This window comes from Martes martes (assembly GCF_963455335.1).
Source record: "Martes martes genome assembly, chromosome: 17".
NCBI lineage: Eukaryota > Metazoa > Chordata > Mammalia > Carnivora > Mustelidae > Martes > Martes martes.
Window position 1 is genome coordinate 47,164,765 of NC_137905.1, and position 22,811 is coordinate 47,187,575.

General features: G+C 55.6%; 1 protein-coding gene across 2 annotated transcripts in view; it reads left to right on the top strand.

Annotated features, from left to right (window-relative positions):
- Positions 1-17,933, top strand: part of GRIK5 (glutamate ionotropic receptor kainate type subunit 5) — a gene marked incomplete at both ends in the record, with an annotated part of 48,021 nt that extends 30,088 nt beyond the window's left edge. For both annotated transcript variants that reach the window (XM_080829151.1, XM_080829152.1), the window contains 5 exons: positions 10,232-10,397; positions 11,681-11,906; positions 13,760-13,888; positions 13,984-14,105; positions 17,505-17,933. In XM_080829151.1, the coding sequence (XP_080685277.1) occupies positions 10,232-10,397; positions 11,681-11,906; positions 13,760-13,888; positions 13,984-14,105; positions 17,505-17,933 (1,072 nt within the window). The remainder of the gene's footprint in view (positions 1-10,231; positions 10,398-11,680; positions 11,907-13,759; positions 13,889-13,983; positions 14,106-17,504) is intronic.
- Between the last annotated feature and the right edge of the window lie 4,878 nt (positions 17,934-22,811).

Consider the following 22,811-nt stretch of genomic DNA (forward strand, 5'->3'; position numbering starts at 1 on the left):
CCTTTTAGCTGTGTGACCTTGGGATGTGAGGCCACATCCCCTCTCCATGCCTCAGTGTCCTCATCTGAAAAATGGGGATAGAAATGCCCACACGTCAGGTTGTAAGGACTCAGCTGGGATGCTATACAGAAGTGCTTCTTCCGACATGAGGATTATAATTGGAACCGCATAAGCCCGGCTGTTGCTGGCCCGGCTGTTGCTGGCTCGCCCGTGCCCTGGTGGTCACGGAGACCTGGGGCAGCCTTCACTATACAGCGGTGCCTGTGCCCTCAAAGTCCCTTGGGGACCCCAGTAACGTGGGCAGAGCTTACTTTATCCCTGTGATGAGCTCCAAGAAGCCACATGTTGGAGAGCAGACGTGGTCAACTCAGTCAGTGTGGCCCACCACTTCTTAAATATTTGAATTAGCATTTAAAAAATGGGGCAGATTCACTCAGGAATCCAGATTTCTCCCTCTTGTTGAAAATTCAGGGGCTGTGGTCGGGCTAGATGAGCCGGCATTCTCTTGGGTTCATGAGTCCGAGCCCTGAGACCAGGCACTCCCCAGGGCCACTCGCTCCAGCACTGCCCATGCCCTGCCCTGCTCCCCAGGTCCCCCCCTTTTTTTTAAAAGATTTTTATTTATTTATTTGACACACAGAGAGAGATCACAAGTAGGCAGAGAGGCAGGCAGAGAGAGGAGGAAGCAGGCTCCCTGCTGAGCAGAGAGCCCGATGCGGGGCTCGATCTCAGGACCCCGGGATCATGACCTGAGCTGAAGACAGAGGCTTTAACCCACTGAGCCACCCAGGCGCCCCCCCAGGCCCCTTCTTGCAGAGCATTTCTTCCTCGTCGCCTCCCCATCCCTGAGAATTCATGCCTCAACAGCCAGGCAGCAGATGCTTCAAGAGCCCCTCCTGGTGCCAGGCACTCAGGTGAGAGATATCGGCCTCAGAGGCAGAGGCGCCGAGAAGAAGGAGCTAAACAAATAAACCCAGGAACGTCCTGTTTGATCCCAGGACTAAACAAAGCCCCAAGACGGCGTCTCATTCAAAGCTCACTCAAGGCTAATGTTGGGTGGGTGCCAGGCTGTGCCCTCCCCACTAGGACTTACTGCCGTAGAGCAAGTCGTTGGCAGGTTGCTTGGCCCACTGGCTTTGCACCTTTGGAGTCTCGATGACATTTTTTTTAATATCTCAGGACTGGCATCCTTCCAAGTGGACCCTGTGCTAGTTTCCTATTGCTGCTGCAACAAGTAAGACAGGTTTAGTGGCGTATAGCCATATAAATGTATTCTCTTATGGGTCTGGAGGTCAGAAAGCAGAAATCTCGCTGGGCTTGAGTCCAGGTGTGGGCAGGGCTCACTCCTCCTGGAGGTTCTAGGGGAGGCTCTGTTTGCCTGACTCTTCTAACATCCAGAAGCCACCTGCATTCCTCAGTTTGTAGGCACTTTCTCTGGCTCTCACCTCCTCCTTGCATTCATAAGGAGCCCTGAGATACCACCGGGCCCACCCGAATAATCCGGGATAATCGCCCCATCTCAAATTCCCTAACTTCATCATATCTGCAAAGGCCCTTTTACCCTATAGCAGGACATGCTCACGAGTTGCAGGGCTTTGGATGGACACATCTCTGGGGGCGGGGGTCCTCCTTCTGCCCACCACCTACCACGGCTGCAGCTTACTGAGGTCATCAGTGTAATGATGTGTCAGATGCACACAGACCTTGCTGTTAAAGCGAAGGGCACATCCGAGAACAGTAGGGAATGTGGGTGCTCAGGGAAGCCTCCTTGAGGAGGTCCCATCTCGGCTGAGTCCTAAAGGCGAAAACAGAGGCGTCCACACCCAGGAGAGGGAGGAGCATTCTAGACAGGCTAGAGGAGGCACGCGGCAGCTGGGACAAATCTGGCCAAGGCCTCAGGTCAGTGGCAGACAGCTGACCTCCTCTCTGGAGGGTGTTCCTTCAGCTCCTCGCTCAGGGGCCCCTTCCCCAGCCAGGCGTTCCCTGCCTGAACCATCACCATCACCCCTCCCCCTCCCCACTGGAGACCTGGACCCCGAGCTCACTCCCGTCTTCACCCCCAGTCCTTCCACACATTTGCTCGGTCACTCGGTCAGCGGATGTCTCAACAGATGTTTCTTAATCTCTGACTGGGACCCCAGCACCATGACGTGGCAGTCCAATGCCTAGGGGACTTGGCGGCCAGCGAGGCCCTAACCCGCCTCCTGGGCCCTCCATCTTCAGGGTCTGTTGGGGCCACAGCCTCCTACAGCCGGCCACTTTGTTCAGGATGGCCCCGTTCCAAGCTCCAAGTCAGTGCCTCCAAGGTTCTGCCTGACCGGCCACAGCCCCGCCCTCCCCGGGCGCCCCCCCTGCCAGTCTTGCAACATAGTCCTTGTACCTCCCTCTTTCCTGCTCTGTGAGCCCTGCCTGCCCTCTGGTCCGTCCCCCTCAGGTAGGCTCCTAGGCCACCACACTTTGACCATTGTCCTCAACTCCTCCTCAGGGCATCCTGTCCTCAGAGCCCTCCCAGCAACCTCAGATTTAGTCCGCAGCCTGGCCCCCTACCCCCGGCTCCACCAGGGCCACACAGGACCCCTTTATGGATGCGTCCAGTATACGTTATTAGCTACCCGCCTTCTAGAAACTCCTCATCTCCAGGCTCTTGTGGCCTTGTGGACCCTTTGTTTCATTGCACCAGGGGTGACTGCCCTTTGCCCACCCTCCACACCGGTGATGTGGCAGCGCCTGCAGACCCAGCGCCTTCGTTTTATGACAAATATTTTCTAACATCTGCTTTCCCACCCTGATGAAATTCAAGGGTAATGTATGTACTTACGTACCTGCCTACACATGATTTTTTTTTTTTAAGATTTTATTTATTTGACAGACAGAGATCACAAGCAGGCAGAGAGGCAGGCAGAGAGAGAGGAGGAAGCAGGCTCCCCGCTGAGCAGAGAGCCCGATGTGGGGCCCGATCCCTGGACCCTGAGATCATGACCTGAGCCGAAGGCAGAGGCTTTACCCACCGAGCCACCCAGGCGCCCCAACACATGATTTAAAACAAATCCATAACACATCCTGACTGCAGTACAAGGGAGAGAAAGGGATGTGATCTGTGGTAGGATAGCACGACAGCAATGCATCAGTGTTTGGGCAGGGCCTCCCTGGACAGAAAGCAGGAGTCAGACAGCCACACCGACTTCTAAAGGGTACCTCAGGAATGATGAGAAGTGAGACCATTCAATAGAGTTGTGTCAACACCTGAGGTTTGACACTTCAAAATAGTTGGTCAGTGAGTATGTTTGTACTAATACAAACCACCCTGAGCGTGGCGATTTCCCAGTCCAGCTTCTCCAAGAGTCTCGGTTTGGTGCTGCAGAAACCGTGAGCAGGGCCGCTGCCAGAGACCCGAGTTCCAAACGGTGAAGGGTTCTTGGCAAAGTTTCAAACACAACATCCAGTTGTTCCTCAGTCTGAACAACAGATGCGTTTCTAGAAACTTCGGTTTCTGTTAAAACCATGCAAAAACATGGTTGGCTTGTATGTGCCAAGGAGATAGGCTCAGAGAGTGATGGGCCGGGTTTTCCCTGTTATTTAGACTGGGCTGCGTGGCCAGACACCTGCCCCTACCCACCGACAGCAGGAGCTACCAGGGTGGCCCCCGTCTGTGTCCCCTTGCTCTGTCCCCGTGAGTGTCCTCACCCCACCCCCACAGTCACCACCACCAGTCAGCCACCCTGTACCCTTGGCGTCGAGGTGGTCCCTGCTGTGTACCCGGCACTGAATAGTTTTGTCTTGACTGCATGAGACGGGCCCTTGGGGTAGCTTTGAAGAGACTTAGTTTCCAGAGAGCTGTGTCAGACCCTGCGTCTTTGTGAGTCGGGTTTAAATTTTTCTTTCGCTGGGGGGCTGTGTTAGTCATCCCTCTGTCTTCCACTCCACCCCCACCCCAGGGCCTAACTCGGCACCGTGCTTGTGTGCTCAGCAAAGGGTAGCTGCCGTCTTCATGATTAAACGCTGGGAGAGGGGCTGGTCTGGGAGGCCCTCCCAGCTTCCCCCTCTGTCTTCCTGCCCCACAGATCTGTACCGTCTCAGGCAACCTGGCCACTCTGCCAGGCAGGAGGACAGACAGGGTCAGGGTATGACAAGTGGGCTCCGTGGTGAGGTCAGCAGGTGCCTCTTCTCCCGAGTCCCCAAGGCCGTGAACGCATCCCCTCCCACGGCTCCGTGCCCCATGCGGCCCTTCCTCTGACAACAGCCCTGTTAGGGGCAGCCGGCCCTTGTCCTTGCTCGGCAGAGGAGTCCAAGGTCACATGGCGAGCCAGTGAGAGAACCAGGATTTGGGGATTTTCCAGAGATCTTTGTATTATTGATTTCTTGTTTAGTTCCACTGTGGTCAGAACATTCTCCGTAGGATTTTCTTCCTTTGAAATGCATGGAGACTTGTTCTACAGCTCAGCGTAGGGTCTGTCCTGGTAAACGCTGTCTGTGCCGTGGGTGGGTGCCGTGGGCCGTAAACAGCAATTAGGGCCTGGAGGCTGCGAGTGTTACTTTAGGGCTTCTCTCTCCCCACCGATCTGCTGTCTGCTCGCTCTGTCAGTTATTGAGAGAGGGGCGTTGAAATCGCCACCTGTAATTGTGCAGAAATCTTTTCAGTTCTAACGGTTTTTGCTTCATGAATTTCGAAGCTCTGTAATTAGGGGCATAAATGTTTAGGGTTTTTATGTTGTCTTGATGAATTGATCCCTTCGTCATTATATAATGCTTCTCTTTATTCCTGGTAACATGTCTGCTCTGAAGTTACCTTTATTTGATATTAATACAGCCACTCCAGCTTTCTTTCTTTCCTTTTTAAGACATTTATTTATTTGAGAGAGGAGAGGGGAAGAATGTGAGTCCGGATAGGGACAGAGAGAGAATCTCAAGCAGACCCCGCACTGAACGCAGAGCCCGACTTGGGACTTGATCCCAGGACCCTGAGATCATGAGCCCAATGGAAGCCAGATGCTTAACCAATGGAGCCACCGAGGTCTCCTAACTACCCTAGCCTTCTCACGCTTAGTGTCGGTATAGCATATCTTTTCTTATCCCGTTGCTTCTGACCTACCTGGACCATTATCTTTAAAGTGGGCTTCTTGGGGCACCTGGGTGGCTCAGTGGGATAATCCTCTGCCTTCGGCTCAGGTCATGATCTCATGATCCTGGGATCGAGCCCCACGTTGGGATCTCTGCTCATCAGGGAACCTGCTTCCCCTCTCTCTCTCTCTGCCTGCCTCTCTGCCTACTTGTGATCTCTGTCTGTCAAATAAATAAATCTTAAAAAAAAAATAAAAAAGCAAAGTGGGTTTCTTTCTTTCTTTCTTTTTAAGATTTTATTTATTCATTTGACAGACAGAGATCACAGGCAGGCAGAGAGGAAGGGAAGCAGGCTCCCTGCTGAGCAGAGAGCCCGATGCGGGGCTCAATCCCAGGACCCTGGGATCGTGACCTGAGCCAAAGGCAGAGGCTTTAACCCACTGAGCCACCCAGGCGTCCCCAAAGTGGGTTTCTTATAGGCAGCATAGACTTAGGCCTTGGAGCAGGGGTTGGCAAACTTTTTCGATATTGGGCCAGATAGTAAACATTTTAGGCTGTGCTGGCCATCCGGTCTCTGTCACAGCTACTCTGCTCTGCCCTGTACTGTGAAAGGAGCCAGAGATGATATACTCGTGAATGAGTGTGGCTGTGTTCCAATAAAACTTTATTTATGGACACTGATACCGAAATTTGACTTTTATATGTCATGTGTCATGAAGTGTATGGCTCTTCTTTCATTTTCTTTTTAGACATTTAAAAATGTGAAAGCCATTCTTAGCCTGGGGGTTGTGCAAAAAGAGCAAGACAGATTTGGCCCGTGGGCCATCGTTCGCCAACCCCTGGTTGAGATCACTTATGTTAAATGCAATTACTGTTACAGCTGGGCGTAAATCTGTCACCTTGCGACTTGTTTTTAATTTGTCCCATCTCTTTTGGCTCCCTTTTCCCTCTTTTCCTGCCTTCCTTTGGATTTATTGAGATTTTTAGGATTCTGTTGACTTTATTAAGCATACTTTTTTTTTTTTTTAAGATTTTATTTGTTTGACAGAGAGAGACACAGTGAGAGAGGGAACACAAGCAGGGGGAGTGGAAGAGGGAGAAGCAGGCTCCCTGCTGAGCAGGGAGCCCGATTCAGGGTTTGATCCCAGGACCCTGGGATTGTGACCTGAGCTGAAGACAGCCGCTTAACAACTGAACCACCCAGGGTCCCCTATGAAGCATATTTTTACAAATTTTTTTCTCAGTAGTTGCTTGCTTTGGGTTTACAGTATGCCTTTTTAATTGATTACAAAATAATTTCAAGTAACATTCCCCCACGTCACATAAGATGGAGACCCTTACGGCAGTATTCCATCCCTCCCATATGTATTACTTCTGTTTATCTTATGAACCTTACAACATATGAGCTTTATGTGTGTGTGTGTGTGTGTGTGTGTTTAAACAGTAAATGTCTTTTATTTTATTTTAAAAAAATTATTTTTTATTTATTTGAGAGAGACAGAGCATGAGTTGGGGGTTGGTGGGTAGGAGATGGAGAAACAGGCCCACCACTGAACAGGGAGCCCGATGCAGGATTTGATCCTAGGACCCTGGGATCATGACCTGAGCCGAAGGCAGACACTTAACTGACTGAGCCACCCAGGCACCCTAAAGAGATTTTATTTTTAGGTAATCTCTACATCCAGCGTGAGGCTAGAACCTCTGCCTTCGGCTCAGGTCAGGATCCCAGGATCCTGGGATCGAGCCCCACATCAGTTCCCTATTCAGCTGAGAGCCTGCCTCTCCCTCTCCTACTCCCCGTGCTTATGTTCCCGCTCTCCATCTCTCTCTGTCAAATAAATAAATAAAATCTTTTTAAAAATATTAATTCCCCCAGTTTTTGTTTGTATGAAAAATTTACTAGTGTGTTTTCTTCTTTGAAGGATCTTTTTGACTGATACAGAATATAAGATTGACAGGTTGTTTTCCCCTTTCAGCACATTGTTGCATGGTCTCCTGACTCTGATAAGAAGTGTGTTGTCACTCTAATTTTGATTCTCCATGTATGTTTTCCTCCCTTCTGACTGCTTTTTTGAAAAAAATTATTTTCTTTTTAAGATTTTATTTATTTATTTGACAGATAGAGACACAAGTAGGCAGAGAGGCAGGCAGAGGGAGAGGGAGAAGCAGGGTCTCTGCTGAGCAGAGAGCCTGATGCAGGGCTCGATCCCAGGACCTTGGGTTATGACCTGAGCTGAAGGTAGATGCTTAACTGACTGAGCCACTCAGGCACCCCACTTCTTTTCTTAAAGATATCTTTATTTGAGGGGCACCTGGGTGGCTCAGTCATTAAGCGTCTGCTTTTGGCTCAGGTCATGATCTCAGGGTCCTGGGATGGAGCCCCACATCGGGCTCCTTGCTCAGCAGGAAGCCTGCTTCTCCCTCTCCCACTTACCCTGCTTTAATTCCCTCTCTCGCTGTCTCTCTCTGTGTCCAATAAATAACTAAAACCTTTAAAAAAAAAAAAGATTTATTTATTTGAGAGAGAGAGCAAGAGAGCACAGGAGGGAGGGGCAGAAGTAGAAGAGAGTCCTAAGCAGAGTCTGCATGAGGAAGCCTGACGTGGGGTTCGATCTCATGACCCTGACATCACGACGTGAGCCAAAACCAAATCGGATGCTTACAAGACTAAACCACCCAGGTGCCCACTGTATACTTTTTTTTTTTTTTTAAAGATTTCTGTATTTGAGAGAGAGAGAGAGTTCTGGCTGCTTTTAAGATATTCTTTAGGGGCGCCTGGGTGGCTCAGTTGGTTAAGCATCTGACTCTTGATTTTGGCTCAGGTCATGATCTCAGGGCTGTGAGACTGCCCTACGTCAGTCTCCACACTGAGCACAGAGCCTGCTTAATATTCTCTCTCTCCCTCAACCCACCCCCCAGCCCCCGGCACATCGTCTCTCTCTAAAAAAGAAAAATATATATATATATTCTCCTTATCACTGGTTTTCAGTGATTGATTGTAACGTGATTTGATGGGTTTTGTGTGTATGTGTGTTTATCCTACTTTGGTTTCGTTAAGCTTCTTAGATCTGCCGGTTTATAATTTTTAGCAGATTTGAAGAAGCTTTGACCACTACTTCTTCAAATATTTTTTCCTCTTATCCCCTTCCTTTTCTCTCCTTATGGGATTCCAATCACATAGGTAAAGACCACTTGATACTATTCAACAGGTCACTCAAGCTTTGTGCTCATTGTCAGTCACTTCTCCCCCTCTCTGACTTCAATTTGAATAGATTCTATCGCTGTCTTCCAATTCTCTGTTCTTTTCTGTTGCAGTATCTGATCTATGTAATCCCTTCCAGTAAAATCTCCCGCTCAGATGTCATATAATCAATCTCTGGACGTTCCATTTGCTCCTTTTTCAATATTTCTCTCTAGTTACGGTCCAGTTTTTCTTTATATCCTTGTGAATTCTGAATATACCCATAATTCTGAATATACCCATAAGAGCTTTTTAATACCCTCATCTGCTAATTCCATCATTCTGCCGATTCTGGGTCTCTTTCAACTGAGTGATTTTTCTCTCACCATGTCCTGCACCTTTGTTTGTTTCCTTTTTTTTTTTTTAAAGATTTTATTTATTTATTTGACAGACAGAGATCACAAGTAGGCAGAGAAGGAAGCAGTGGGGGGGAGGGGTAGGGAGCAGGCTCCCCGCTGAGCAGAGAGCCCGATACGGGGCTCGATCCCAGGACCCCAGGATCCCGACCGGAGCCGAAGGCAGTGGCTTAACCCACTGAGCCACTCAGGTGCCCCTGTTTCCTTTTTTTAAAGATTTATTTATTTATTTGAGAGTGAGGGAGGAGGGTCAAAGGGAGAGGGAGAGAGACACTTTAGTAGACTCCGAGGTGAGCCCAGAGCCTGACGTGAGGCTTGATCTCACAACCCTGAGCTCAGACCTGAACTGAAACCGAGAGTCAGATGCTTAACCCACTGCACCACCGAGAGACCCCCTTCCCTGCACATTTGCATATCTGGTCATTTTTTACTGAATGACAGACATCGTGAATTTTACATTGTTTACATTGTTGAATATATTACTTTAGAGAGTCTCCAGCTTTCTCTGGCAGGCAGTTAAGTTCCTTGGGGATAATTTTGATCCTTTCCAGGCCTATTTTTCAGCTCTTTGAGGGCAGTTCTGGTGTGGCCTTTATATTCTAGGGCTGACTTAACTCTGTTTGTAATGTGTTGTCCTTTGGGGTCTTTGCTGAATGTCTCATGTATTCAGTGAGATCTCACTACTCTGACTGGAGAGAGCTCAAAAGATTCCCAGCCCTGTGTGAACCCTGGGAATTGTTGTCTGTCTTTTTTTTTTTTTTTTTAAAGAATTTATTTATTTGGCAGAGAGAGAGAGAGTGAGAGCACAAGCAGGGAGAGTGGAAGAGGGAGAAGCAGGCTCACCGCTGAGCAGGGAGCCCTACGTGGGGCTCCATCCCAAGACTTGGAGATCATGACCTGAGCTGAAGGCAGACACTTAACCGACTGAGCCACCCAGGTGCCCCAGATTATTGTCTTTGAAAGCAGTTCTCTGGTTTCTTGGAGTTTTACCCTAAGTGTACACAGATTGGTAATCAGCCAAAGATTCAAGGGGACTCTGAGCAGATTTCTGGAAACTTCTCTTCTGTGCATCTCCCTCTTCTTGGATTCCCTGTCCCACAAATTCTAGCCGTGTTGGCCTCTCTGATCTCCACTCTGCAACTCAGTGAGATTACCAGACTGGGTTTCCCTTCCTGGCACCGCAGCCTGTAAATTAAATTCAGCCAGACAGCCTGGGCAATGATACGTCTCACTTCATTGGTTTTTTTTTTTTCCTCAGGGATTACAGTCCTGTGATGCCTATTGTCCTAGGTCTTTAAATAGTTTTCTATAGTCTGTCCAGTTTTCTAGTTACTCACAGTGGAAGGGTTTTTTCTGGGTACCTTATTCTCTTATTTCTGGAAATGGAACTCTCTGGAAGCAACATTAAACCCAGAGAGTCAGGCCCCAGCGTCTGTGCTCCCAGCCTTCCCACGAGTCAGCAGTTGCGGAGCCTTCTAGACGCCTAGGTCACTGAGGGGCACCGCTGACAGGGTGCACGGCCACAGTGGGAGGGTGGCAGGCACGGCTCCAGACTATGGCTCACTCTACCCCTCAGGTGGGCTTTCACCTTGATCATCATCTCCTCCTACACGGCCAACCTGGCCGCCTTCCTCACCGTGCAGCGCATGGAGGTGCCCGTGGAGTCAGCCGACGACCTGGCCGACCAGACCAACATTGAGTACGGCACGATCCATGCTGGGTCCACCATGACCTTCTTTCAGGTGGGGCCTTTGAGTCACCCGGGCTTGCTGTCCCTGCCACGCATAGCCACCCGGGGCGGGGCTGGGCAGGGCCTCCTGGGTCAGACGGATGGTTGCGACAGTTTGGGAGGCTGGGGAGCAGAACACGTGCTTGCGGTGTCACCGGGAGTGTGCAGTCTGGCTGGGGAAACTGGACCCTCACCCAGGGAACAGAAGGGAAGAGGTGTGGGATCTGATGTCATTTCAGGGCTAGACAGGCCGAGTGAGGTCCTGGAGGCTGCTGGAAGTGTCAGGCCTGGGGAAATGGGCCAGCAGAGAGGAGGGCAAGGCCCTTCGAGGTGAAAGGAGCCTGACCCTGTGTATTATGGGGTGGTGGGAAGGAGTCAAAGGGAAAGCAAGCCTGGTAAGGAGGTTTGGGTGACGGTGAGAGTGCAGGGGTCCTGGAGGCCAGGGTAGGGCTGAGACCGGAACCTGCAAGTGGGAAGCGGGGAACGGTTACTGAGCTGAGGTGTTAGGGCTGGAACTTCCCTCTGGGCAGGTAGACTAATGGTCTGAAGGAGGCTAGACTTGGGAGGAGGCCCCTGGGTGAAGTACGAAGGAGAAGTGGGGTGACCTCCCGGGTCTCCCAGATGGGTCACGGGCCAGTCCGCAGCTGCGAGACCAGAGAAGTAGGTCTGGGAGATTGCTGAGCCCTGGGGAGAGCCTGTAGGGCACAAAGGTAGAGCAGTGTCTGGACCTCAGATCAAAGAAGGAGGACAGGTGTCGGGAGTTGTGGCAGGGGTGGGCATCCCCAGCCTGGCCTCTGCATGCCCCCCACCCCAGGCTTGTGAAGCCCCGGGGCTGTAACTGGGGCAGGGTGAGGCATTTCCCAGGAGGTTCCTGCAGGGCCTGAAGGAAGTAAGCTATACTGTTTGGCAGGGACACAGGTCTTCCCGACTCAGGCTGGGCCCTGGGTAAATTTGGGATTGCGCTTCGGCACGTAAGGCCTGGGAATGCTGGGAAGACAGGGCTGGGTGTCAGGCCAAGCCAGACCCAGGAGTGGAAGAGAGAAGACAGGCTGGAGAACAGACTGTGGCCCCTTCTTCCCAAGCCTTTGGTCCTCGGGTCCTCACTGGGCTGGTGGGCATGTGGATGACTTGGACCTGGCCTTGAACTGTCTCATCCCTCTGCTCTGCCTTTGGCTCTTTCTGCTCCCTCCGGTCTCCTCGCTCACTCTCCGGTTGAGAGAAGCTCACTGGAGGGCAGGGGACAGGGCTGAGCGGACAGACCCGCCCCTGACGTCCCCTTGTGCCCCCTCTGGCCAGAACTCGCGGTACCAGACGTACCAGCGCATGTGGAACTACATGCAGTCCAAGCAGCCCAGTGTGTTTGTCAAGAGCACGGAGGAAGGCATTGCCCGCGTCCTCAACTCCCGCTACGCCTTCCTGCTCGAGTCCACCATGAACGAGTACCACCGGCGGCTCAACTGCAACCTCACCCAGATCGGGGGCCTCCTCGACACCAAGGGCTACGGCATCGGCATGCCGCTGGGTAGGGAGCCGGAGGGCCGGATGAGCGGTGGCGGGGGGGCGGTGGCGGGGGGGCGTCCAGGGCCATGCCCTCCCTGCAGCGGGCTGGGTGCGTCGTGCGTGTCTTGCATGGCCTCCTGGCTGTGTGCCACCATCCCGAACCTCCACAGTTGGGCTGCAAACACGGGTTTAGCAGCAGTCAGTTCCGGCCTTGCATGGCCGCTGGGAGAGCCCAGTGAGACTGGGTACAGCCCCAGTGCTTACGGGCCGTGACAACTGCCACCTTCCCTTGTGGCCTGAGGACTCCTTGAGGGTGAAGACCTGGTTTTATGGGCCATGTTCTCTGCCTGGAATCCACAGCCTGGCTCAGGGGGTGCTGAGAATACGGATGATGGGTGGAGGAGGGAGGGAGGAAGGGGGGGGTCTGAGGGAGGGATGGGTGGATCTGCCAGGGAGACTTGGACCTGCTTTTCCAGGGCCCAGTGCTGGAAACCCACCAATTTTGTCACCAAACCTTGACACCTTGGCTTTTAAATCCATCTCTCTGCCACCGACTGCCGTTAGTTCTCTATTGCTGTGTAACCAATGACCTCAAATCTTAGCTGCTCCTTAGTGCTTCTCGCGGTGCTGGGCCAGGGAAGCAGGCTAGCCCAGTGCTTTGGGGGGCAGGCTCTGGAGTCACACTGACCCGGATTCAAATCCCGGCTCCCTCCCTGACTCTGTGCGTGACCTTGGGCAAGAATGTCACCTGCCCCATCCAGAAGAAGGGGTGGTAACACCTGATAATAACCAGGATCAGGAGGGCCTCGAATTAATGCCTCTAAACCAAGGATCCGGCGTGTAGTGGGTGCATGATAAATAGTAATCCCTCCACTTGCCCACGGCCCTCGTTCCTGGCCTCTGGCAGGGGCTTGAGAAATGCCGTAGCGAATGAAGAAATGTATCCGGGGTAGGACATGTGTGGGGTGTTTAGGACCTAAGGGTGGCTTAAGGCGAGGGTCTGAGGGTAGGGAGGAGAGAAGGGGTCCAGGGCTGAAGCCATGCAGCAGAGAATCATTCATGAGCGGAATGTCGGATGCCCTACTGTGTGCTGGGCACTCACTGCATGCTGGGATCCCAGACCAGGGAGCTGCCGAGCCCCCCACCTCCTGCCAGGCATGCACAGACAGCAGGCAGACAGTAAACACCTGGCTTTATAAAGCCATACCAGGTGGTCACAACTGCTCCAAAGTAAATTCAGGGGATGGGACTGATGGGGAGGGGGGTGCTTGGAAGTTGACCAGAGATCCCTTGAGGTACCATGTGAGGAGAGCCCTGGGTGACGTGAAGGAAGGAACATTCCAGGCAGAAGTGCTAAGGTGGGATTGTGTCTGGAGGACTCAAGGAACAGCCCAGAGGCTGGTGTGGCCAGAGCTGTAAGCCTGGGGCAGGGAGGCGGGCAGCAAGAGCCCCAGTGGACGGGGGCGGTGGGTGGGGGTGGTAAGTGAACGCAGGATCTCTAGGCTGAGGGGAGGACCGGGTTCTCTCTGCATCGGGAAGCCACTGGAGAATTTTGAGCACCAGAGAGGCAAGATCTAGGACTCAGTTTCCGAAGTTGTCCCTCTGGCTGCTGTGTTAGGAAGAGCCTGGGTGGGAGGTGAGGAGAGCTGCAGGGAGGGGACCGTCACAAATGTGACATGGGGTGTAGTGGGGGCATGGCCCGGGGCGGTTGCCGGGGAGGTCAAGGCAAGCAGTGGTCAGACTCGAAGGTGGACAGAGGACCCGGGGGTGTGGCGGAGGCAGGAGGAAGGGCCGTGCTGAGGGCATGGTAGGGGTTTGGGTGGGCAGCGCTTCAGGGCCCCAGTGGCCAGTCACCCCCTTGTGTGTCTGGTCCAGGCTCCCCATTCCGGGATGAGATCACCTTGGCCATCCTGCAGCTTCAGGAGAACAACCGGCTGGAGATCCTGAAGCGCAAGTGGTGGGAGGGGGGCCGGTGCCCCAAGGAGGAGGATCATCGAGCTAAAGGTCAGCGGCCCCATGCACCGTGCCATTCCCCAAGCCCCCTGTGGGCCCCGTGCCCACACAGCCCCGACCCCCTGGCTTTCCCCCTCCACCCCCAGGTCTGGGCATGGAGAACATTGGTGGCATTTTTGTTGTGCTCATCTGTGGTCTCATCATTGCTGTCTTCGTGGCGGTCATGGAATTCATATGGTCCACGCGGAGGTCGGCAGAGTCTGAAGAGGTGAGGGGCTTGGCAAAGAGGGTCGGGGGAGCAGTGTGCCCGGGGTGGAGGGTGTGGAGATTGTGGCCTTCCTGGAGGAATGTCAGAGGCAGTAAGGGACTGGGAGTGGGGAGGGGACATGACCTGAGAGACCCCTGGGGCGGAGGGGGTTCAAAAGAGGTGGGTGCAGATGGAAGGGAGAGGGGAGCCAGGTGTGAGGAAGGCCAGAGAAGGGAAAGCTGCAGGGACAGAGCTGAGGATGGGGGGAAAGGAGGGGAGAAGGATGTGGGGAGGGGCAGGGGTGAAGCCAGGAGAAAGGAGAGGTGGGTGGGGCCGGAAGATGGCAGGCTGGCCTCAGCTGCTGTGCAGTGACACTCTGACACTCGTCCATCTCCTGCCCCTGCCCCTGCAAGCTCCCGTGGCGTTCCACCCCCCACCCCCCGCACCCCCACCCCCCACCCCCCCCCACCCCGGTCCCAGCCCCTCCCCCTCCTCACCTGCGCTGACGACCTTGCTTCCACTTCCCTGAGAAAAGCGGAGGAGCCCAAGGAAAGCATGCAGACTTCACGTCTGGGCACCTGCCTGCTTTCTCCACAACCTGGTTAGTTACTCTGAGGCAACGTGCATACTCCGGCTAAGGCGCCCTCCCCTGTGCCCCCATCTCCTCTCTTGCCAAGGACATTCCTCTGTGGTTCTCTGCACCCTCCCCCCATCGTCAGTTTCCTCCTCTCTGTTGGATCAAGGCTACCTGCATACAAACATGCTGTCTTCTCTCCCATGTTCCAGAAATTTCTCTTGACCCCACTTCCCCTCCCAGACACCACCCCATTTCTCCCTAACCTTACAACCTTGAAAGAGCGCATCTGTCTGCTGCTTCAGTCCCCCTCCTGCATTCTCTCTTGAACATCCTCCCATCCAGCTGTTGTCCCCATGTCCACACTGAAGCCACTCGTCACCACTCATCATCCCACGACTGGGATCCGCTGCCCGAGTTTCAGGCCTCAGCATACGTGAGGCAGTGATAGGCTTCAGCATAGCTGATCACAGTCCTAAGACCCTCTCCTCTGGGCTCATGCCTCATGTTTCTCCTTCTTCTGCGACCAGTCCTTTGTCAGGGCCCCTAGGGCTCCTTCCTGGACTCTTCTCTGGCTTTCTCCTGCCCCTTGGTGATCCCACCCAGCAAAATGGTTTGTGAGGCCACCGCTGTGCTGATGACCCGTATTAGTTACTTATTACCGTAGATCACCCTAAGACATAGCAGCTTCGAGCAGCACGCTTAACATCAGTTTACAGTTTCTATGGGTCAGAAGCCTGGGAGCGGGTTGGCTGAGTGGTTCTAGCTGCCAGGGTCTCTAGGGAGGTCATGGTCATGCTGTTGGCCGAAGTCTTGCCTGGAGCCAGAGGGTGGACTTCCAAGGTGGCCTACTGTCTCCCGATACACTTGAAGGATTTTGCTTTAAGGAGGTGACTAAGTGATGACACGGAGAGGCCAATGCCATTGAAAGAAAATTCTTATTTATTTACATTTCCCAGGAGGGGTCATGCCACACCCCACTGGGCCACAGGGGTAGCACCAGGTTTGGTCAGGGGCTGGAGCTGGGGGACAGCCTGGGCCACAGGCTTCACTGGGGTTTCTGCATGAGAGGCAAGGCCGTCAGGGAAAGCAGCTTGGAATTGGCTGGTGTCGATAATGTCAGTGGGCTCTGGGCTAGAGGGGTGGTCTCTAGTGGTGTGTACCTGGTCCTGGGTGATTTAGGGCAGCTGGGTATGAGAGTTAGGTTAAGTGGGGGGGGACTGGGAGGGCCACAGAGGTATTGGGATCACTTGGTTTGCATATAAAAGGTGGACTTGAGCCCTTTGCTATCCCTAAGAATTGTCTAGCTCTGGGAGGGCCAGTCTCTCCCTGGCTAGCAAGGTTTTTAAGATGTCAGAACATTCTGAGACAGAGTAACGAACAGGAGGAACACACACTCCCCTGGCAGGGGCAGGAGGCCTCAGTCCCTCCCGCGGGGACCTCTCCGTAGGGCTGCTTGGGTGTCCTCACACCGTGGCAGCTGACTTCCCCCAGAGCGAGTGATCCAAGGGCGAACCCAGCAGAGGCCAAAACGTCAGCTGACGAGTCCTGACTAGCTGTAGTCTGCTGGTCACACAGCAGCCCCAATCCAAAGGCAGAGGGGATTCCGGAGGGTGGCAACACTGGGGGGCAGGACCCTGGAGGCCACCTGCCTTAAGCTCCCCATGTGCCTCCCTCCCGGGGGCCTCTCCCTGGACCCAGGATTTGTACACTCAGCCCCATACTCCACATCTCCCTGTGGATGTCTGACAGAGAGCCCACGGAGCGTCACGTGGCCAGAGCAGGGCTCCTGCCCACGCACCAGACACCGGGGACATTCTGCCTGCTTAGGCCGTGGTGTGATTACCCTTCAGCCTCCTCTCGATCTCAGCCGGTTCTGTTGGCTCCACCTTCAAAATATACCCAGAATCCAGCCCCTTCTCACCTCCTTGGCCACTGCCCCTCGGCTTGCCCTTGGCCTTCCTAGTCTGTTCTCAACATAGCGAAAGTACCACAGTCCTCAAAGCTCCCCAGTGCCTCCCACCTCACTGGGAAAAAGCCAAACTCTCACAGCAGCCCAGGGGCCCCATTGCTCCTCTGACCTCCTCTTCTCCCTCTGTCCCCCTGCGTCCCCAGTCCAGCCACCCTGGTGGTTCTCCCCTGCCCCCGCCCCAGCACCTCTGTCCTTGCTGAGGTACCTGCTTGCCCTCCTCCCAGGCTCCAGGGCTCACCCGGCACTGCCTTTCAGTCTCACTGAAGCTCCTCTTTGCCATGAGTGTTCCCCGACGTCCCTACTCCAGATGCGGCATGGCCTCCCACCTCTCTTCCCTCTCTTCTCTTATTTTTCCCCAAAGCACTCATCACCAGCTAACCTGCTACCTCCATTTACAGCTTCGTTGTTGTTTTGGGGGGGGGTGTTTTGTTTTGGTTTGGTTTTGGGTTTTTTTGTTTTTTTGTTTGTTTGGTTGGTTTTTTTTGGTCTCTGCACGCTGGAAATCACCCTCCAGGAGGACAGGGACTTCCTTCTGTTTTGTTCTCTGCATACAGCTGGGGCTCAGTAAATGTCTTGCAATAATGGTAACATGAATGAGAGGCAGAAGATGGAAAACAAGCAGGAGGTGGTCAGAGACTCCGCAGTGATAAGAAAGGGAAAGAGAGGAGCCGAGATAGGAGGCGAGGGCGGGAGAAACCCTGAGAATGGAAGGGGCGAGGGAAGCAGAGAGACAGGGTGGAGAGGCGGAGAGGTGAGGGGAACGGTGAAGAGGAACGGAGCTGGGGGTGGTGGGGAGGGGAGAGAGGACGCGGAGGCCGGTCGAGGGGTGGCGGTCGGACGGTGACCCCCGCGCCCCGCCCTGCGCCGTCCACAGGTGTCGGTGTGCCAGGAGATGCTGCAGGAGCTGCGGCACGCGGTGTCTTGCCGCAAGACTTCGCGTTCCCGCCGGCGCCGGCGCCCGGGCGGCCCGAGCCGGGCCCTGCTGTCGCTGCGCGCGGTCCGCGAGATGCGCCTCAGCAACGGCAAGCTCTACTCGGCCGGCGCGGGCGGGGATGGAGGCGGCGCGCATGGGGGCCCCCAGCGCCTCCTGGACGACCCGGGGCCGCCTGGCGGGGCCCGGCCCCTCGCCCCCACGCCGTGCACCCACGTGCGCGTCTGCCAGGAGTGTCGGCGCATCCAGGCGCTGCGGGCGTCCGGGGCCGGCGCGCCCCCGCGTGGCCTAGGTGCCCCTGCCGAAGCCACCAGTCCGCCCCGGCCGCGGCCGGGCCCCACCGGCCCCCGAGAGCTGGCCGAGCACGAGTGACCACGGGCGGAGCCGGGCTGGCGGCCGGACTGATTGCAGGGACGGGGCCCGCCCCAGGCCCGGGCCGCCCCCGTTTCCCCGGTGGACAAGGGACGGGACTTGTGCCCCCGGTACGCCGGACGCCGCGATTTTGCCTTCGGCTCACGGTGAAGTCCGAGGCCCCGCTCCGGAGCCTGCCTGCGCCCCCTAGTGGACTCGCCAGAGGGTGCCGCGGACCCCGCACTCCGCCCCCGACTGCGGACATGAGCGCAGGAACCGAGGACTTCAGGGGCCGGGGACTGCGGGGCCATTCCAGAAGCGGAAAGCAGTCCGCGAGGAGAGCCCCATCCTGGGACTGCTCAGGCTCCCCAAGACTTGACACAGCCCTCCCTACTTCTGGAGGAGGGGAGGGCTTCTGGGCAGATGGGTGTCCCCTGGCGCCCCTCGACTCTTCTCTTTCTCTCTTTTTTTTGGGGAGAAACCTCGGAATTTCTATGAGACCCCCCCAGGGAGGAGGTCAGTTGGGCCCCCATCCCTCCCTCTGCCACACCCCCGGTCCCTGTTGGAATAAAAAAAAGAACAAAACCCCAAAACTGGGGATACCTGGGTCTCATTTCCTGGGGATGTGAGGGCATTAAAGGCTTGGGCTCCCCAGGGAGTCTGCTGAGAACCACACACTGGATGGTCACTCCTGGACTCTCTTCACCCTTGGGCCCTGCCCTCAGGTAGCAGGTCAGCCCAGGTCCTGGCAGCTGGCCCCTCTCTACTGACCTTCTCTCAGGACAGAAGGAGGCTGTGACAGAGACCCTGAGACAGATGGAGAAAGATGCAGGGATCTGGAGAGGCGGAGACACCAGGGAACAGAGACACAGAAAGAAACCAGATGGGGTTGGGGGGTGGGGAGGGTTAGAGAGCTGCTTAGTGTGGCGGTGCCTGGTGTGGCCACACGGTGACAAGTGTGTGCTGGGGCCAGGGTGATCTGGTGACTTTTTAATTGTGAACGTGTGTGTATGTACGCCCATGAGGCCGTCTTCAACTGTCTATGGCTGAGACCCCGTGTTTCTGCTGAAAGTGTGCCTTCCCAACCCCCAAGAGAGGAAGTGAGAAATCCCAGTGGTAGGGGTGGGGGGGTGGCTGAAGGGCTGGTTGAGCAGGGAGAGGGGCAGGGAGAGGGGTGGGTCTGCTTTCTGTCCCCGCCTTCCCTCCCCCCACCCTCCCGGTGCTCCGCTGGAGGTTTCCACTGGAAACTGCAGCTGAGAAAGGACGAGTGAAGGTCACACAGCGAGAGCCATAACGAGGCCGAGTAGAAGGGGGAGAGGTGGAGAGGTGGAGAGAAAGAGATGGGGCAGGGGTGGGGGAGAGAGAGATGGGGAGATGGGGAGAGACTAGGAGGGGGCCGAGAGGGAGGGGGAGAGGCAGAGGGAGACACCGTGATTAGGTGAGATAGAATGGAGAAGGGGACAAGAGACTGAGACAGGCAGGGAGACAGATGAAGCAGGGAAGTAAGACCCCGGGGAATTGGGGCTGAGAGAAGCAGAGCTTGAGGTGAGACAGAAGCTGGCTAGAGATGGGAAGCCAAAGAAAACTAGATGGAGAGGGGAGGGGGCCGGAGCGGTGAGGAAAGCCAGACGGAGTGAGACTGGGCTGGGAGTGGAGAGGCTGGGCCCTCCTCTGGGCAGGCTGCCGGAATCCGGGAGCTGTCCGTTCAGCACCGGCATGGTGGGGACTGGTGCGCACTGCCCTGTCTCCCTCGCCCGGCCCGCCTGCCTTCGCGGAGCTTAGGCAGGCCACATCCAGGAGACCTCCTCACCTGGTACATAGCACCCCCGGTCTCCGCTCAGCCCCTTCTGGGTCTCCGGCCCTTGCTGTGTGTGTGCCCCTCAGGGACAGGGGTGAGGGCGAGCTTGTCTCAGGGTCTCTTTGGCCCCACATCTATTGGTCAGACTTTAATCAATGTCTCTGCCCTTGGGATAGATGCTCAGTCTGTTGAGGTGACTAGAATATGATTGCAGACATTTTTGGTCTCTCCAGCTTTCTGTCCCCATACCATGCAGCTGATCTATGAGGTCTCTCCCCATTTCCGAGTCTCTCCACCCCTCCCTGTTTCTGCTCCATGTATCTCCCTGGTCTTTATCTCTGAGTCTCCCCAGTTTGCCAAATGTGTCTCTTCCTGGCTCTCCATGTCCCTGTGGCTCTCTGTCACCTTCACGGAGTAATTCTGTCGCTCTTGTTTGCCTCCGTTTGTTTTTTTATCTGTCTTTGCCGGTCTCCTGCCTTTGTCACTCTGTATCTGCTTCTACCTGGTTCTGAACTGTGTCCATTTCTCCTCTTAAGTCTCTCCTTATGTCTCCCTCACCAAGCTCCCCTGTCCCTGTCCATCCCTGTGACCTTCCTAAGTCTTCCCTCCTCCCCACCCCAACTTCCGCAGAGCCTCGCGCCGGGAGCACGGTGCACAGTCATCAGTCTCACCAGGCTTGTGTCTGAGGAGGGATAGCATAAAGGGGGACACAAGCTTGTATCTGGGGTGTCGCATGGTGGGGCCGAGGTCTCCCTCAGCCAAACTGGAGAACAGGGAGAGAGAGAACCTAGAATCTCCTGGGATCCAAACATCTTTAGGCATCTCTGTCCCCCCAACCCCCTTGCCCGTGGTCCAGGCCCATCCCTGCCAGAAGCAGACAAGGTGTAGGTGGGGGGGGGTGGGGAGAGACAATATGTTGACAGATCCTCCCCCCACCACACACACCCCCAGGAAGGGGGCAGAATTGCAGAGCGGACCTGGGGGCCAATCACCTGGGCTAGAAGATGTGGCTCCCCCCCCTTCCCCAGTCTCCATGGAGACGGGCCAGGTCTGCAGGCCCAGCCTCCTTTGCTGCGTATTCGGCCTCCCTATTACCATGGCAACAAGGGACAGCAGGGAGGGATGGGGATGGGTCAGAGTACAGGATTGGGCCGAGGCTCTGGGTGCTGGGGAAAGCCAGGGAAGCTGACTTCCTGTCCCCCTTTACTCCCAGGCCCTGTCTCCTTGTCCGTGTCTGTCTCTCTTCAGCTTCAAGTCTGTCTCTCTGTTTCTCTTTATCTTTTTTTGTGCCTCGTTCTGGCTTTTAGCCTTTCACATATTTCCCTGATCAGACCCTTAACCTTCACCACCCCCCACCCCCCCACACACACAAGGCCCACTCTGTGCCCCTTGCCTGTGTCCCCCACGCCTCCAATCCCACAGGTGGGGAGAATACCCACTTTCTGAGCAAGCTGCAGGGACAGAGTTTCACTTGCTCTCTGCCCCTTCTATAATCCCCAGGGCAAGTCTGAGGTGTTCCTCAGAGAGCAAAGAGTGGGGGTGAGAGGCTGTGACTGCTGAGGCTATGACGAGTGGCTGATGGGGTGTTGTGTGTATGTAGCAGGCCTGGGGGTGTGTGTGCATACGCACGCTGAGCTGGGACATGTGTGGCGTGTGGGTAGGGGCACTGGGGGGTGTTTGCAAGTGCAGCAAAGGTGTCTGCGCAGTGTGGGAAGTGGGGACGGTGTCATGAGATCTGTCTCTGGGAATTATTGTCCTGTGTGTGAGTCTGTGTGCACCTTTTCGTCTGTCATTCACAATCAGCGACACTTTGGCAATTGTGCCCTGTGGACTTCTGTCCCCTGGGGAGGAGTGTGGGTGGTTATGTGTGTGCTGTTGTGTGACTGCAGCAGGGACCACAAAGATTCCTGGGGTGCGTGGGGGAGTGCGAGGCCTGTAAGTGGGTGATGGTACTGAGTGTGTGTACGTGTGGGTCTGTGGGTTGATGGGCTGCGTGGTTGTGGGTCTCTGTGTGAAATGATTCGAGGCCAGGTGCGGTGGTGGAGTGTGTGATGTGCACGTCTGTGATGTAGTGTTCGCAGGGTGTGAGTCAGTCTACATGGCCATTTATGACCATGGTTGTAATTCCGCTGTGATGCGAGGGGGGTGCATTTTATTTCCACATGTTGGTGCATCTCTGGGGTTGTGTGATGGGGTGGTGTGGTATGTGTGTGAGCATCCGCACTGGTGTGTTTTGGAATGTGATGGTGAAACCGTGCTGGTGTATGATGGGTGCTGGATGTGTGTGTCCTCTCCATCTGGGCTATCTGGGTGATGCTTGGGCGTGAGTGTGAGGCTTGATGGGGTCCTCTGGCTGCGATGGGTCTCCCTGCAGAATTCTGCCATTGTGTGTGGGGGGGGCACACTACTGAGAGGGCCTCAAGGCTCATTTCCCCTCTGCAGCACCCCTCCTCACTGTAGGGTCTTCCTTGCCTCTTAGGCGCCCTGCACCTCCCCCTCCTGAACAACACCCCCACAAGGTCTCCAGCCCCCCTTCCAGTCCGCTGTGTCCCCTGCCTTACTGTGGTGGTTTAAGGGGCTTCCCCCCAACCCGGTGTCCACCTCCCCCAGCGCACCCTTCTCTCACTGTGGCAACACCCCCACAGTGAGTAGATTTTCGGGGCCCTATCTTCCTCAGCGCCCCCATTGCGGGGGTCTCCACATTCTTCATTGCGGGGTCTCCGGGATCCCCCCTTCTGCGGCGCTCCCCCTTCTCGCCGGTGCCGCCACTTTGCGGAGGCTGGGGGGCGGGGAGGACAGCTGCAGTACCGGGGGCGGGGCCGCGGGCCATCCGTCAGGGCGGCGGCGCCCCTGATTGGCCGGCGCCGGCCCCCCCGCGGGCGCGGGCATATGAGGAGGCGGAGGCGGCGGCCGCCGCAGACTCTGTGCGGGAGGGCTGCCGGCTGGACGGACCCGCGGATCGAGGCGCGGGCGCTGCAGAGGCCCCCCAGCCCGAGCCCGCGCCTGAGCCCGCCCTGAGGCCTCTGCCCCGGCCCCCGCCCCGCCCGCCCACCCCTCTCCCCCGGAGCGGCCAAGATGGGGGTAGGTGCTGGGGCCGGCCG